Source organism: Elephas maximus, chromosome 6, assembly GCF_024166365.1.
Source record: "Elephas maximus indicus isolate mEleMax1 chromosome 6, mEleMax1 primary haplotype, whole genome shotgun sequence".
Taxonomy (NCBI): Eukaryota; Metazoa; Chordata; class Mammalia; order Proboscidea; family Elephantidae; genus Elephas; species Elephas maximus.
Window position 1 is genome coordinate 112,011,160 of NC_064824.1, and position 18,626 is coordinate 112,029,785.

An 18,626-nucleotide genomic window follows, 5' to 3' on the forward strand; every position below is an offset into this window, starting at 1 on the left:
AATTACCGGAATATTGTAGCTGAAACACCAGAAAATTTGACAAAATTGGCAGCTGTAGAAACAATGGCAGCAATGAAAGCAACAGTGTGTTTGTAGCCCGTGCAGATAAAACCACCTGATTTGAAGCATAACTGTAATCAGGTGATAATGACAGCCCTACCCAGCTCTGACTGGAGAGCATTAGAAGGTTCAAAAATTAAATTAGCATGGAGTTTTAGCCTCGTAGATGTATTGATACATGTAAGCTGGGTTTACCAAAAAAAAAAAAAATTTTTTTATAACTTACAGGGATTTAAAAAAAAGTAATAATAAATTTCTGCTGAATCATTGCACAAAAATTTTATTCAGTCATTTTGGTGTCACCCCACCTGACAGTGTCATCTGGTGCAGCCTGCACCCTCTGTGCCACCCAAGTGATGCCACTGGCCTAGATAAACACATGTTTCTGCTCAAGGAAGAGCATTTAAGCACTGGCATGTATTCAAAATCTTGTTTGTATCATCGGCATTTCAGTATTCATTATCATTTATAGTAGTCAATGTTTTGTATAAACATAAGTAGATCTTTCTACTTGTCAACCGTGACCTTTAATTTCACCTGGACTTCACAGATTATATACTGTATGATGGAGGTTTAGATTAAAGACTGTTACAGAAATGGATAAGAGGCATCAGTTTTAAGTGTACAGTGTCAAAACTATAGCTGCAGTTGAAATGAGATATATGGGTGAACATATTTTCTGGATACATAGTTTTTTTTTTAAAAGTTTTCTTATTTTTTTAATTATCTGGGGATATTGAAAAAATTCTGCTGTACTGTAACCTGATAGTATCACTCTCTAAAACTTACTCTACACACAAATGTCTTTTATTGGCCTTTCTTGTATTTTGAAAGGTGAATAGTTATGATACTGTTAGTGACAGTATTGATTTATCAACAATTTTGTGAAACACAAAGTAGTGTTTATTTGGTTAATATAAGGGAGTTAATGGTAACAATGATAGTTTTGAATTGTAGGAGAAATGACTAACTATTGCATAATTATATCTAACTTTGGGCTACTTTATAAATTTAGAGATAATGATGTTTAATCGTGGGAGTGTTATTTGTTCCAAAATAAAAGAAATGGAAGTATTTCCTATTAACAATAATAATACGTGTTTCCTTTTTCCCTGTCCTTAAATTCCAAAACAAACACTATTAGCATTTTGGGTAACTACTATTCTTTCAGAAATATGTGCCTTTATTGCCCCTCACCCCCCACCCATTGGGGTCATATTACATATACTGTTCTGAAATCTACTTTATGTAGTTAAGGTGTTGGGGATATCTTTCTATGCTAATAATTCCATCTTTGTTTAAATATCTGATTAGTATATAATATATATAATAATTCATTTAATATTTTTTATTATATAAATAATACAGCTATGATTATATTTTACATAATGATTTTTATTTTTCCTATTTGAATTTTTTTATGAATGTAATAAATTTCTGGGGTTAAGTTGCCCTATAGAATTAAGCTACAACATATTTCTATGAATTTCCCTTACTACTTATGTTTTAAATTCAAAGATCTGACTCTAGACAAGAAAATAGTTCTTGAGGCAATAATATTTTATTTATATATTTTATATAATTCAGAAACATAGTTTTTTTAGTCATTGATTTGTAGCTAATTTATTTTCTTCTATTAGAAGAATGTGTGTTGTGTAAATATTGGAATATTCAGTTAATTTTTATAAAATATATACATATAAGTGTTATAATTCGATGATTCAATGTGTACAAAAGCACCAACTTAATAAATTTTATCTTAATTGTATAAAATTTATATTTTCATGATCTTAAATTAAAAATATATTGCTTCCTACCACATGTCCTCTTCCTTTTTCACATCCAGACCCACTGATGTCCCTGCAAGGTCACCCGAACTCGTGCTGTGAACCCTTCCCTGCTCTCCTCCCCTCCTCTCCGTTTTTCATGCACTGAGTCTTATTGAATAACTTTTCTGAGGATTACTTTGGAGACTACCGCATGAGCCATGCTGAAGTCCCAGTCTGGTACCTGTATAAATTGGTGCTCTTCATGTTGAGAGTAACAGAAAATACAAAATAAATTGGTTAAAAGATAAAAGGGAATTATTGGTTAAGTAACTGAAAAGATAGGAAGTAGGAGTAACTTCAGGTCAAACTTGATTCATATTTTAAAGATATTCCTGAGAATCTGATTTTCCCGTTTTTTCTGATCTGTCTTTTGGATGGACATTATTCTCTGGCTCCCGGCTCTCCTCTTCTGGCAGCAAAATGGCTGAAGCAGTTCCAGACTTCTATTCTTTTACATTGCTGTCCAGGGAAATAGAGAGGGTCTCTTTCCATAACTCTCAAAGGAAGAGCACCACTAGTCCTCTTTTCTGCAAGTTGAGGCAAATACCTTTCTATTTTGCCTTGACTGATAGGATTAAGTGCCATCTCAGAGCTGAACATTATGACCAAGGAAAATGACTACTGTGTTAACTTAAGGCAATTATGAATTGTCCTAGAGGTGGGGATGGTGTCAGTTTGCATGGATGATAATAGAAGAAGTGGAAGGGCAGTTCCTAAAAGAAAAATATCTGGGTACCGTTGCCAGAGAGGAAGGGAATGCATGCTATACAAGCATCAACTGCACTATGCAGGCTTCCCTCCCTGCCTAGCTTGCTGGTAAATCAGTCATTGCTGTCCACTCTCTTGTTCTCCAAGTTATGATATATCCTCATGTGTGCCAACTGGTGTCTCTGGGTTTTTACTCTTATTTATTTAAAAGATCCTGTTTTAATATTCACCATTGTATTGAAAAAATAAAATTACTGGCTTCAGCCGTTCAGCCATCTATTTGGCCACATTTTTCAAATGTACCCAGAACATTGTGGTAACTTCTGGACAGACCAAGCAAAAGAAAAACATTTCTCAGGATGTCCGTAGGATTAAATTAATGATTTTCATAATATCTCATGACATGATTCCTGGAGCATGGTATATGCTCTGAAGATATCAGTCTTTCCTTTCTGCCTCTTTAGAATTCCAATCTTCTTCTTACCAGAGCTTCCATTCCTCTTGCCAATCCTTCATCTCAGCAATGACCTGAGTCAGGGCCTCTATGATCTGTGACTATATCTTTAAGACATTCTTTACCTCTAAGTATTGCTGTACACATTGAGACTTGTCTTTGATTTATGGTGCTGTTCGAATGGAAATTGGGTTTAACTTGTGTGCAGTCTGACTTGGTCTCCCAGCAAAATCTCTGGGGCCAGATGTTTGTTTGCTTTTCTCCTCAGGTTCCAATCAGTGTGATTCTATAAGGCAGATCTGTTTTCAGCTCTGACCATTCTCCCTTCATTTTTCTCTAAGTAAACAGTCATGCTTTATAAGAATTTTTAGAGTGGAAAAATGCCTGTGGTATATTGCTACATGAAGAATTGTGTTAGTAAGTGCTATTGTGCCACCAATTTTGTAAAGCACAGGCATATATATTTATGAGTGTGCATTTATGAGTATGTGTATCCATCCATCCATGCATCCATCCATCCATGCATCCATCCATCCATCCATCCATGCATCCATGCATCCATCCATGCATCCACCCACCCACCCACCCACCCATCCATCCATCCATCCATCCATCCATCCATCCATCCATCCATCCATCCATCCATCCATCCATCCATCCATCCATCCATCTACCCACCCACCCATCCATAGAACAGAAAGATAAATATCAAAATGTTAACAGTGGCTCTCTTGATGGTAGAACATGCATTTATCCTTATTTGCCAATTTTATTAAGTTTGAAGCGAACAAAAAATGCTAAAATTTTGTTTAATTTTATGTGCTCTAATAAAAGACCACATTGAAACAAAGTATCAGGGCGTATAAAAAGCAGTGTTTTTGTTGACTTGATAAATGACTTTTACTCGACCTTTACAGTGCACCTCTGTACTAATGCATTTTTTATGGTCATTTTTGAATGGCTTTTGCTTTAGCTTTGAAAATATTCTTTTAAGTATGTAGAAAGATAGACATCAGTACTTTTTTCAATAATACATTCATAGGGTCTGTGTGAATTCCTGATCATGCCATAATCACTGATACATTTAGATACCCCTGTTATAGTACTTTGTGAAATCTGAAATTCTAATTATTTTCACATCACTTCAAAATTTTTCTGGAGATTTTGGTCCATCTATTATAGTGCTAAGATTCTAGCTTAGCTCAGTCATAGCCAAGGGACAGGGTTACAGTTTGGATTGGTTTTAAAGGAATTGCTTGGCTAGACTGAGACAAATTTTGTAAATTTAGTAAGAAAGCCAACCACATTATATCTTTCAGTATTTAATACATTTTATTTATTCTGTTTACAGAAGATGATCCCATATTTTACTATAGGATGTGGTCACATCTCAGGAATATAATTGGACTTTAAAATTGAATTGTGAATCTTTAAGGTCATGAAAGATGCAGTTTAAAATTTATATTAAATATCAACATAATATGAAATATATGTAACTATGAATACATATAACTCAAAATAACTTTTCCGTGGATATTTGTCGGAGCTCAGTGTACTGAAGTTACCCTGCTTGGACTGTATGACTCGCACCTTGCAGTAATGATTGAGCTTCACTTAGGCATCATTTGTTCACCCAAGAAGTGGACTGAGACATGCAATATCTACTTTACAGAAATACATGAAAATCAAGTCAGGAGTGTATAGGTTATATGGTTAGCACTTAGTACAATATGCCTGTGTCTACCTAGTTGTAACTAACATGTAATGTTACTTATATTCCTAATAATGGAATATATTTCCAATTTTGTAGTTCATATATGATTTATTTAATTGAAACTAAAGATTAAAATAGTTGTTTTTTTTTTTCATTTAGTGCTGTTTCAACTACAGTACAAATTATTTTGGTTGATAAGAACATCTCAGTCATGATAATAGCATTTTCATTTTAATTTTGACAGCCCTTTAAACAAATGATTTTCAATTAAAAAAAAAAACTGAATGTGTATAGGTGCATGTGTATGTGAGTGTAAGGACCAATGTGAAAATCTGAGCTTAATTTAGTAATCACTCTTCCCCACAAAGCTCTGCTGCTTGGTGTTCGGAATTTACACAATGACTCACACTCAGACCGAATGGACAGAGCATTTTCATATGATGCTATTAACTTTTAATGTCAGCTAAACAAGGATAGACAGCTCAGGTAGGGTACTAGATTTTGGGGCTAGAATGAATCTCAAATGTCTCTTTTCTTGAAATATCAGTGTAAAAAAAAAAGTATAATTTGAAGACCAGGTTGAGAGAAAATAACATTGTTTCCAGATTTGGAATATGTGTATATATCTAGTTAAATGAATCACTTAGTGTCTTCTTGAGCTATAATTCTACATTTTTAATAGTGATGGCTGAAGGAAATCAGGTCTAAAAGCAAAATCTGATTTAGGGAAGCAAATGTTAGATTCTTCTATTACATAGTTATTATTACAGTGTTTATTTTTATTTTTCTTTATCCCTGAAGCTCTTAGGAAAGGATTGTCGCAGCTTTAAAATGGCCTTCTTATTGTGATACAAGCAGTGATAAATTTTTTCTTTTTTTTTTATCCTTCATGTAACAATGCCTCTCTAACATTATATTTTGAATTTAAATTTTTATGCTATCGACTTTAAATTATTCTGGTGATACTTCTTACCTTTCAAAATACAGTATTGTGTTTCCTTTAGGATCTTATATTCATTCTATTCTCATCCTTGATAGACAAAAAGTAAGAGATTAGGATGATGTAAAACAGGGGACTTAATCTAAAAACAGTAAATTATAAAAGCATACCAGTGGTTTTTTGCATTAAAATTTCTGTACTCACAATACTTTGCTTCTTTTATTTATTTTTTTTATGAAACCCAGAAAAACATTATAGATGTGTAATTTTTTTTCCTCTGGGAGAAAGTGAAATAAATTAGTACATTCTTGTTACAGAGAAATGCAGTTTGGATTTTAGCTTGATTACCAAAAATGGCAACAATCATGGTTACCAATAATATCATACTTAGGGTATGTTATTGCAATGATGAGACAAACTTTCAATGGCACTCTAAAGTCAAGAATATGTAGAAACATATATAAAGGTGAAAGAAGATATTTAAATAGCAAACAGACTAGACTTTTGGACAAAGTGGTGCAGTAAATTTATTGATTTTGCTCCAAATGTGTAGTATGATAAGTGAAATGAGAGAGAGAGACAGAGAGAGAGAGGCAAGGACAAGAAGGGAAGGGAAGAGATACTTAAAACAAGGTAAATATCATGTATCAAAAGTAATCTTGAAACAAATTGTTCTCTGCACTTAAGAGTTCTAAACCTGTTATGTCTTGTGAAAGAACTGCTTCAAGTATAGTTAGTGGAAAAAAGGACAGAGGCATGGGAGCTCTTGACTAACATCATCTGGCATGAAATTTGTCTCTATGAACTGGCATCTCAATTTATGATCCTATCATTCTTGTGGAAGGCGTCTGAAACTGCTGTTGACCTTGAGTATAGGAAATTTGGGGCATGGCCGAATAAACCAAGGGGAGGAGCCCAGTACAGTGAAGGTGCCGAGTACAGTGAAGGTGCCCAGTACAGTGAAGGTGCCGAGTACAGTGAAGGTGCCGAGTACAGTGAAGGTGCCGAGTACAGTGAAGGTGCCCGGTACAGTGAAGGTGCCCGGTACAGTGAAGGTGCCCGGTACAGTGAAGGTGCCCGGTACAGTGAAGGTGCCCGGTACAGTGAAGGTGCCGGGTACAGTGAAGGTGCCCAGTACAGTGAAGGTGCCCAGTACAGTGAAGGTGCCGAGTACAGTGAAGGTGCCCAGTACAGTGAAGGTGCCCAGTACAGTGAAGGTGCCGAGTACAGTGAAGGCTGTGATGACTCCAGCTTGTTATCCCTGGCTGTTTTACCATACACCATCAGAATTTTCCAAAATTAAGTATCATCTACCAGATATCATATCCTCCTTTTGAACAGTATGTAGGGCACCTTCTCCAGGGATGTCTTGTGTTTGGTGGACTCAGGAAATTACTAATCCTGAGTGTTTTTAAGGGAACTGCTAACACTAAGACCTGGTCTCTATGGCTACCCTGCTCTGCCCACCAAAAACTTAAAATAGCCCCAAACTACTAATGGTAATTCCCAGTATCCCCAGCTTTCTTCTCTTCCATCTATTAATTTCATCAGCAGACATAGTTCTCTAGGGCCCTCAGAGTGCTCCTGAAACCTGGCTGATAGAATCAGGTTGTGATGCCTACAGCTAACTCTTGTTTAAGCTATGCCTGGTTTAATGCTATCTATTCTACAACCCTCTTCTCCAGTATTATGTTTGTGTTTTGTTTTTTTTTATTTTTGGAGGGATAGGGCAAGATTTATTACCTGTTTGTCTTTTTTTTTTCCCTTGACTAGCTGTTTTGCACAGAACTTAGCCTAAAAGTTTCTTTGCATCTCTATGCTCTCTACTTGAAAAGACTCATCCCAAAGTTAATGATAAAGTCATGCACTGCGGCTGACTCATTCTCTGTGTTCAGTGGATATGCCACTTTGAGAATAGCGACCTAAAAGCTCTCTAGAATTCTCTTTCATTTCTCTGCCTACAATCTTCGGTTCTTAACATGTCCTTCAACAATTTGAGGTTCAGGGATTTAAACAATAAACATTTATTTTTTCATTCATACCTGGCCAATGAAATGTTTCCTATTTGAACAACTTCCCTGGGTATCTCTTCTCCAAGTGGTTACTCAGGGAATCTCAGGGATTTAGGATCTTTCTATTTTTCTAACACTGTAATTTTCAACACATAACCGTCAAAGTTCTGATAAGGGGGAAAAGAGACTGAAAGATTCTTCTGGAGGGGTTGTGGCTAGCTCTCAGAGTGTTATATATCATCAGAACTTAGTCATATAGTATTGGGGTAGCTATGAGGGAGACTGGGCAATGTGTGCTCAGGTTAGTAAGCACATAGCAGGATCTCTGTCACAGCATCTTTCTGTTTTATATACAGGCTTGTTCCCTTCCTGTTTATGAGATGGCTGCAGCTGCAAATGTTATGTCCATTAGGAGTGAGGAAGAAAACCTCTCTTCGAACCACGGACTATAAGTCTTTCTTTATCTCTTCTTAGATCAGCTTTGGCCACAAAGAAAATTACTTTGTAGAGGAGGACTGAATACCACAACAAAATCCAGATCAGTAAGGAAGGAATGAACAGTGCATGAGTGCCAGACAGATAACTGACTTTGTAACAGAAAGTCAGGGCAGAATAGTATCACAAAACCCAAGGGAGAAGTGAGCTTTAAAAAGATGGAGATGCTCATATTTTGGAAAGAGGTCAAGTAAGATGAGGGTTATAATGGCACTGTTTTGGGCAGTTAAGGGTCCTTGATAAATTTAGTCCCTGGATGGCACAAATGTTAAGCACTTGGCTACTAACCAAAAAGTTGGAGGTTCAAATCCACCTGGAGTGCTTTGGAAGAAAGGCCTGGTCATCTACTTCCAAAAGATTAGACACTGAAAACCTTATGAAGCACAGTTCTACCCTGAAATACATGTGTTGCCATGAGTTGGGCCATGTTGCCCACAACTGGCTTTCTTTTTGTAAATTTAGTATAAGTTCTTCAAAAGAAATCATAAGTTTATTCCTCAAATTGCGTTTTGTTGAGGAGTGCATGAGAACTGAGGAGATGGGGCCATGGTATTTGTTCATAATGCTATCCTCCTTGCAGTTGACTTTATTCTTAATAAGTGCTTCACTCTCAATGCAAGTTTAGGCTAAATATAATGAGCACTAAACTCTAAAGACAAAAATACTATGATAATTATATTTTACTTCATTAAAAAGTCAATACTATTAGAAGTTTAATATAATGTCAGTATATTTTACTCTAATTTTTAACTTTCTCAATTCTCATAGATTTAAAGTAAAATAAGTAATTTATAAACTTGAAAGTATTTATGTTAGTGCGTATGCAAGTCTATGCTAATTGCTTTAATAACCTAGATAATTAATTATTATGCATTCCTAAAATGGAATCCCATTAAGTTATTTTACTATGATGGATATATCACTTTGCTAATATAAGTAATCTACACATTTTTCTAGATTACTTACAGATGCTGTTCCAATGCTATTTTCATGTGATGAATTATAATATTCACTTATTATCAGCATTAAAGGCCTTTAAACTCTTAATAATCATATTTAAATTTTATCTTTTGGAGGTAAATTAATGTTTTTATTCAGAATAACATACACAGTGAGTTATTTTCTACAAAATAGATACCTTGTGTATAATCATGAAATGTAATAAATATTCAAACTATTAAAAAATAGAAAATGAAAACCCATGATAACTGAATCATAAAAGTTGCTTAAATTAGGTTCCCGTCATCTCTTATTTGGACTTAATAGACTCCTTACTGATTTTTCCTAATTCCACTTTATCCTCCAAAGTTATGAGACTCTTCTTTCAAAACAGAAAGAGCTATCTTATTTCATCCCTATTTACAGCCTCATGTTGTTGGCTTCCATTATCTCAGGATGAAATCCAGCTTTCTCTGTGCTCTGCCCCTTCCCTCGCTAGCCTCTTCACCTGTTGTTGTCAACTGGAGTGTTCCTGGTTCATGTTTGTGCGTCTGCAAGTGCCCCCCTGTAAGATACACGAGTCAAACATATTCTTGAAATATTAACTTTTTTTTTTTAATCTGAGCAATTATTTTTTCTAGTTGCCTTTATCCCAGTTGAAGCAGTTTGGTCTTGTACTTCTGCCTAAAAGAAGAAATACGGCAAAAAAGGAAAAGGGAAGGGTGGGTTATCTTCTTTAGTTTTAAAAGCCTGGGCCCTTAGGGGAACAGAAACACATCAGATAAAATATAGATATAACCCATAATGAGTTTAAAACAGGTATCAGTGCAAATATAATGAGTGCAGAGCAGGGCTCAACACTTTCCCTTCATCTCCAGATAATTTTGTGGGATCTAAGAAACAAGCAATCAGTCTTGGATTTCCTAATTATAGGCCTAGGGATATGACTTACCAGTACCAGTTACCCTCCAGGTAACTCTGACTCATGGTGACTCTGTGTGTGTCAGACTAGAACTGTGCTCCATGGGGTTTTCAGTGGTTGATTTTTTGCAAGTGAAACTCCAGGTCTTTTTTTTGAGGTGCCTCTGAGTGACTTGAACTTCTAATCTTTTAGTTAATAGATGAGCATTCACACCATTTGTACCAGGGGCAAAGTGTTGTGACTAGACCCAGGGGAAAAAAATCACTGCATGGTGTGTCTAGACACATAGCCTAACAGAGTTTCAGCCCACTGGCATGGAGTAGAAATTGCTAACTGTTTCCATCGAGTTGATTCCAACTCATAGTGACCCAATAGGCCAGAACAGAACTGCTTTATAGGGTTTCTAAGGAGAGGCTGATGGATTCAAACTCTTAACCACTGCACCACCAGGGTTCCATATAAGTAATAGTATTATAAAAATAATTCACCACTGAGTTCCAATCATTTTTCCCTCAATAGGTGACTCTATATCACTAAGATTTGATAATAAAATAAAGCCAAGTTCTTTTGTAACATTTCACTTTTTAAATGACAATGAAGTGATTTTAGTGCTTTTTTACTTTTAAAGAAATTAACCAATATTTTGTACTTTCCTTGCAAGGAATGACATTAGGTTAAAGGTTTATCTGTAATTACTCAAAATCTTTCTATCATGCATTTATACGCTCATTTTTTTAAATTCATTCTGGAATATCTACTTAGTTATTAATATGTATCAGAAATAATTATAAGTGGTAGAATTATAGAAATAAACACATTCCTTGTCCTCAAAGACCTCAATATCAAATGATGTGACATACTTGTAAAAACAACATGATAATCACATAGCAAAACCAAAACCAAACCCACTGCCATTGAGTTGATTCCGACTCATAGCGACCCTATAGGATAGAGTAGAACTGCCCGATACAGTTTCCAAGGAACGCCTGGTGGATTCAAACTGCCAACCTCTTATTTAGCAGCCACAGTGCTTAACCACTGTGCCACCAGGGTTTCCTGATAACCACACAGGGATCTCCTATTACAAACTGTGAAGTAGAGTAGAATGTCAAAAAAGCTTCCTGTTGTAGGCGAATCTTGAGGTATATTGTTGAGGAATTTATATATTAAGTCAGAGAAAAAATTTTGCAAGAAAATATTTGGTTGTTTTTTCATTAAATGGGGGAAATAGAAAAAGCTTCAGTGTGATTTTTCTTATTAATAATTTTATTCAATGCATCATGATCCACTATCACTTTCTACATTAGAAAAATTCCTGAAACATTGAGTTTGATGCTCGTACCTTTATGCCAACTCCTTACATATTCTTATTGGCTTAACATTTTGTCCTTGAGCTATAATTAAGACTGTGTCTAGGAATTTTAACACTTACTCCTATGAACATTTTCTCTTCACCAATGTTAAATATCTTTGTATTTAATTCTCCTCTAGAAACCACGCAAGATTGCTTAACATTCACATGCTTTGCAATTTCCAAAATTTTGTCCTTTCTGTACTTCTACTACTGTTGCTCTTTTATGTTCTCTTTGACCTCTGTGGCTTTTGTTTATTTTTTTTATTTATCCTTGATTTCATTTTTAGTTTGTTTTGAGGAGTCAAGGATATGTACTCATTGTGTCATTTGAAGTGGAACTTTTGATCACCACCTTTGGCCTTTTTGTCTCTGTGATAAAATATTTCTCATCCTGACATTGCGAATGTAAATAATAGTAAAAAATATTTTGATAAAACATGATAGAGTGAAGGTTTTCATGCATTTTCTATTTTAAAAGCAGTCATAAAGACCAAAACATGACAAAACACACACATACAGAAAATAAGACCAATTTTAATAAAACTAGAAATCAGCCACAGCTTCCAAAAGCATACTATAAAAGTAGTTCAGGAACTACAGAACGTAATACAGGGAAAATGCAACAAATTGTGAAAGAAAGGATGCTGAGAGTACACACATGTATAAATTTCTCGCAGATGAAGAATTTCTCAGAAATAAACTCACTATAAAAATCACACTAGAAGCAGCAAATTGTGTCACGAGCTCTACTAAAAATGCATTCAGGGATATGAATGAGAGGCTTGAAAAAAATCAATAGATATGTAAAAAGAAATGAAGATGATTAGACAAATGAAAGAAGTAAAGGATCATGATATAAAGACCAAATAAGGTGCATATTGATAGACTGCAGACCTTCAAAATGTAACAGAAAAATCCTATTTGGGATTCTAATTCTTAACAAGCCCAAGTTGACAGTGGGCTGATCATCATCTTAATCCCGTCCATGGCCAGTGGATATTCAGCAGAGTTGGTGGGTGGTTTTCAGTGGGAGAGAAACTGCAACATTATGTTGGAAATTTGGAGGAAAATAAGATTCATTTCATAAGATTTTGCTACTTGGAAAAACTAAGCTTTTTTATGGAAAGTTTAAGAATTAAGTCAAGTTTGATGTTTCATATAAAACTATAAGGTATTTTTAAGCCTTATTTAATTTATAGAATGGGAAACCTGTTTGGTTTTATAAAAGTATCAAGTGTTAACATACACACATATAGACATACATAGATGCATACATATATATAATATACACACGTATATGTATATTCTAAACCTGAGTACATAACTTTTCATTTAATTGCTTTTCAGTGCAGAATATTTCCACTGAAAATTGTGTGTGTGTGTGTGTGTGTATAAATTTTGAAGTCACTTGTTGCTTCCCTGCCCAATACGATTTAAGTAAACAACCTTGCTCACCTCTTTCACAACCTGCGCAGTCTGGGCACTTTTCCCAAAATCCTTAGTAGAGAAGAAATTTACCAAGTATTTATCATTTCAGAATAGTATCTCTAATACATTCCCCATTTAAATGCAAGAAAGGATTTTGGGAAAAGTGCAAACTCTATGGGGCAGTTCTACTCTGTCCTATAGGGTCGCTATGAGTCGTAATCGGCTTGATGGCACTGGGTTTTTTTGGGAGTAGAGAAGAACTTTATGTAACTTGTTATTTTGTATGCAAGTCTGGTAATGAAGATATGTTTTAGAGTAGATTTAAATTGAACTTCAGACATTCAGGCTGGTATTTCTTTGCATAGGATTTAATTTTTTTATTTACACGTTAGTAAAACTATTCTGTACTTTATAGAAGTAGGAATGAAATAAATTTCTTATTCTAGACCTTAGAATGCTTAAAATGCTTTTAACATGGTAAATGCAGTTACCATGGATACTGTTATTCATTTTAAGTCCGCTTCAGAATAGATAGCACCATGCTGGGTAAACCAGCCCTCCCTATTTCTCCTCCAAAAAAAAAAAAAAAGCCCTGATTTGAAATTTTTTCTGATTTCTATGGTGTAAATCCTGGAATCATGACCGATTACCAGTTTGACTTCACTGAATGCAGAGATGGGGAGAGAATGCACGATGGTTTTCTGGCTGTGTGAACCAGGTCTAGCACACCACTGGAATAAGCTGATTAATATCATCGATTTTTAAATTAAATTTTTTAAAAACGAAATTAAGTAAAACACAGGGTCATATAAAGAAAAACAGCCGTTTGAGCTTCATTCTACCAATCCAAATCCTACTTCCCAGAGGTTACTCCTTTTAAGCGGTTTCTGTTTTTAGTTCTGCTGATTATTATTTCCCCCAAAATCTAAATAATTTGCTAGTATGGCTACTTCTTGATTGAGCAACAATACAAAAACTTGAAACTCTTTTCAACTGGGAATATTTTCTATTATCGAATAAATTTCTCCTGCCCATTTTTCTCTTTTCTCTCCGATTCCCTTTAGTTGGGTATAAGATTACCCAGAATGACTGGAATGATACTCTAGCTTTTTGTCTAATTTTTTATTCATCTTTTTTTTTTTTTCTCTGTTTCAACACTTCTTTAGATTCTTTTTTTTTACTTTTTCATGTAATTATATGCTTTTCCTGTTAAATTTTTCTTTGCACTGTCTTCTTATTTGCTATGTCAAGTATTACTTGAATATTATGGTTCTAATTATTTGGGTGTGTTTTAATTATTTATAATTGTAATTTTTACTGTTACCTGAATTATCAATTTTTTCTTTCAATTTTTTTTTTCCTTGAACTTTATATTTTCTATGGTTGGTTTTTTCAGCAGGTTTTTCAGCACCTGTCATAGGTGGGCTGAATGCTCAGACTTTAATTTAGGATTATGGTGTTCCTAATATCATAGAGAATAGACAAGGCTTAAACCCTAGTAAATAATCTCTCAGTCCTGTTTTTGCTCGGAGAATTTGTTCAATTTATTTAGAGAAGAGATGTGTGTATATGTGTGTGTTTTTCTCCTTCATGTATGTGTCAGGGTGCTTTCCCTCTCTAGCTTGGTAATGGGAGAGAGAGGAGAATGGGTGGGAAAGGTACGTGAGAGAACAGACTGGTACAGTTGTGTCATTGGCAGAAACTGCATCAGTCCTTTCACAAGCATACCCTACCCCAACTCAGTCTTTGAGTATTCCAGGCCTTTGCACAGCACGTGGAGATTCCAAGCTGAGAGTGTCTGTAGAGTCCTGCTGGGGATATGTGCATCTTTCTCTGGTACAGCCCCTTTCTATGGACACTGGGTTGTGGCTTCCGTTTTCTATTTCATCCATTAACAGGCTTCAATATTCCTTAATTTTCCCAGAAGTTTTTGAAATCTCTCTTCCACTGAAGACCCTTCTTTGTTCTCCTTTTATATGGGTTTATTCTATTATTTATGCAAGTTATGAATACAGAGTATTGGAACTTGGCATGAAAATTTCGTTATCATTGGACCTGTTGCATATTTGAAATGTGAACCCATTTGTAATCTTACTGTCAATGAATAATCCAATACAGTCTTTGAGTTCTATCCACATTATATCTGGTACTGTACATCGTTATGTGGTTTTAGATCTTGATTTGAGTGCTCTAGCTAAAAACTGAACAATGCCATGGTTTTTTTTTTTTTGGTTGTTGCTCTTTTTTTGTTTGTTTTTAGGAAAAATCTCAGTATCAGTAAATTCTTTTCCTCTAAACATGCACTCATTTGTAAATTCTTGTTCCTCATTCTGATTTTTGAAATTATGGGCCTGATACATGAAGTTTAGAGTATATCTATCAAGATCCTTTCACCTAGAAAAACAAAATAAAATTTTATAAAGTATTACACTGTTGGGAAACCCTGGTGGCATAGTGGTTAAGTGCTACGGCTGCTAACCAAAGGGTCGGCAGTTTGAATCCTCCAGGCGCTCCTTGGAAACTCAATGGGGCAGTTCTACTCTGTCCTATGGGTCGCTATGAGTCGGAATCGACTCGGCGGCACTGTGTTTGTTTTTTTTGTATTACACTGTTGTGTTATTGGATTCAATTTCTATCACAATCAAAATATCAAAATATAAATTTACATAGCTTAGTGCTGCATTTGCTAAAAGAATCTTTAGAGGACATTTATAGTCATTCTATTTTGGCCCAAACTGTAGGGAATATTTATTTCTCTAATTTTTATATATTCCAAAAAGTAAGTGGATTTGGGAGGGGTTTTGGGGATCCAAAGCAACTGACATTTTTATGACAAATTCAGTTTATTGACTGAGGGTTTTGCTTTATTGGTGCAATTGAAGCTCTAAAACTTAAATATCATTTTATAAGATACTTTTATTTTATAAGTATTTTAAACCAGAGTAAAATATCTTACTCTGCTATCTTGTGGCTGTTCATAGTTATTTAATTAGTTATTTATTTAAAAATTAAGTATGTATTTTAACAATATGAAGTAATTTAAACAGAAATATGCATTCATATTTTCTAGTAAATTATAGGATTAATACAACTGAACAAAACATAAATTATTATTTACTTTATTTTTTATACTTCTTTGAATGCTTCTTAATTATTCTTAGAAGTTCCTCAGTGTCATAGAATATGTACACATATATTCTTTATGCATGTATACATAACAGTAAGTATGAAAATGGTGGCACAGTGGTTAAGAGCTTGGCTGCTAACCAAAAGGTTGAAGTTCAAATCCATCAACCGCTCATTTAATACCCTATGGGGAAGTTCTACTTTGTCCTATAGGGTCCCTGTAAGTTGGAATCAACTTGACAGTGATGGGTATAAGTCAAATGTGTCATATATACACAAAGTGTAACTCATATTCTCTGTCTCTGTATATATATATATATATATATATTTATGTCAAGGCCAGATTTAGCAGAACATTTAAAGTCTTCTTGCGTCCTCCCATGCCTTAGCATTCTGTACCACACGTTCACTTTTATTGAGTAGTTAGGGTTAGGGCTGACACATTTCAGCCTAAAAGGCAGAAACATTTATCTGCAATGACAATTTGGGAGTACTTTCCTTGGGTTGCAAGACACTTGCTCTAAAACAATTCTCATTCTATTCTGTTATGAATCCCCTGAAATTTTTGGCATACTCTTATTGCATTTGCATGTAATGAAGCAAATGGCATCAGAAGTTAATTATGAAATACACACACACACACACACACACACACAGTCATTATGAGTCAGAGTTGACTTGACGGCCATGGGTTTTATATATATAAACACATATATGTAGAGAGTAGAACTGCTCCATGAGCTTTCCAAGGAGCAGCTGATGGATTTGAACTGCCAGCCTTTTGTTTAGCAGTCATATCTCTTAACCACTGCACCATCAGGGCTCCCACCATAAATATATATAAGTTCATATATATTTCTGTTTTTGACATTTAAAAATTAATGCGGGGTTATTTTACATCAGTTTTTAGGAAGGAGCGTATTAGGTTTTCTCTGGGTATAGATGTAATGTGTTTCTATTAGAAAACTCTAAAAAATGGAGAAAATACCAAAAAGACTTAATATCTGCAATCTGACTATTAAAGATAATTGCTATTGATGTTTATATATATATGTCCTTTAATCATTTGTATACATAAGCCAAGCTTTTGGTTAGCAGCTGAGTGCTTAACTTTTGCATCACCACAGATCCTTGTGTACATAAGGAAATATTATATATATTTAACATTGGAATCATGCAGTTAATGTTTGCAGCCTTTTTATTTCATTTCAAATGGCATTTTCTATGCTATTAATATAAATTCAGCAGCTTGATAGCTTGTTTTTTATTGATCCTATTCTTTTTTTTTATTCATCCTATGTAATAAACCAGCATGTAATTAATCGTCTTTTTTATATTTAAATTATTTTAATTTTTTGATATTATAAATATGCCACAATATAAATCCATTTATAAATATTTATGCACATTTAAAATGGTTTTGGCTGTTGTAACATTGTCTTTTGTGTAACCTTATAGCCTTCCCATATTTTTAATATCTACATTTGTGTTTTCTTATAGACTTACATGATCTCTTACATAATGATATTAATCTTTGTCCTGTCTATATGCTGCAAACATTTTCTCCAGCCTTTTCATTTACTTGATAACATGTGTGATCATTTCGATATGTGCTTTAATTTAAAATGTCAATTTTAGTGCAACCTCTAAGGAAAACTGGTTGGCAGTTTTTCAAAAAGTTAAATGCCCACTCACCTTATTGTCCAGCAACTTTACTCCTAGGTATTTAACCAAAATAATTGGAAACATTTGTCCACAAGAAGTCTTGTACAAGAATATTCATTACAACATTACTTATACTAGCAAGAGATTGGATACAACTTAAATGTACATAAAAAGATTGGGTAAACATTTTGTGGCACATTCTTACAATGGAATACTTCTCAGCATTAAAACTACTAATTCACACAACATCATAAATGAATCTCAAAAACATACTTCAGTAAAGGAAACAAGACACAAAATAGACCATGGTGTGTGACTTCATTTCTATGATGTTCAACTACAGGTGTAAAAACTCTGTGGGTTAGAAATCAGGATGATGGCTGCCTCTGTGAAGGAGGGTTGAGGAAATAATGAAAAGGAATAGAAAGGAACTTTTGGAAGTAGTGCCCATGGTCTATTCTCATTTGGTGCATTAAAACCAAAAAAAGCCCCACTGCTGTCAAGTCAATTCCGACTCATAGCAACCCTATAAGACAGAGTAGAGCTGCCCTACAGAGTTTCCAAGGAGCGCCTGTTGGGTTTGAGCTACTGACCTTTTGGTTAGCAGCCATAGCAGTTAACCACTATGCCACCAGGGTTTCTCATTGAGCATTAGTTACTTGAATTTGTATTTTTCAAAACTCATCAAACCTTAATTCAAGCACCTACCTGAAGGTTGTCACGTTCAATACAGAAACAAAACTGTCAGTCATCAAAGTTCTAGTTATGGCCAAGATGGAGTCACCAAAGGCAAGCCCAGTGCCAAAGATGGAGTAAGAGAATAAATTCACCCTTTTGTTTGAAATAATGTGGAAAAAACAAACAAATAAACTGACAAATTGTATGGATCAATGACTTTCAAGACATTGGACATCAGGCAGTGAAGAACAGTGATCACTGAAGGGTGGCAAACAAATGAGGTAAAACCTACAATTGCCACA

The 18,626-nt window shown here is 34.7% G+C and overlaps 2 protein-coding genes across 10 annotated transcripts in view; both read left to right on the forward strand.

The window, feature by feature from the left end:
• Positions 1-18,626, forward strand: part of SPAG16 (sperm associated antigen 16) — a 1,001,052-nt gene that overhangs the window by 167,504 nt on the left and 814,922 nt on the right. The gene's annotated exons all lie outside the window — the stretch shown is intronic.
• Positions 6,160-8,803, forward strand: LOC126078422 (shematrin-like protein 1). 5 transcript variants are annotated; one of them, XR_007518032.1, is made up of 2 exons: positions 6,160-6,814; positions 6,887-8,803. XR_007518032.1 is itself a non-coding variant. In XM_049888957.1 (2 exons), the coding sequence occupies exons 1-2, from the start codon at positions 6,526-6,528 to the stop codon at positions 7,006-7,008; spliced, it is 447 nt and encodes a 148-aa protein (XP_049744914.1). In that variant the 5' UTR covers positions 6,160-6,525; the 3' UTR covers positions 7,009-8,803. The 5 variants fall into 5 exon arrangements, 3 of the variants coding, with proteins under 3 accessions (XP_049744914.1, XP_049744915.1, XP_049744916.1); XR_007518033.1 differs by having other exon boundaries at positions 6,923-8,803; XM_049888957.1 differs by having other exon boundaries at positions 6,160-6,832; positions 6,869-8,803.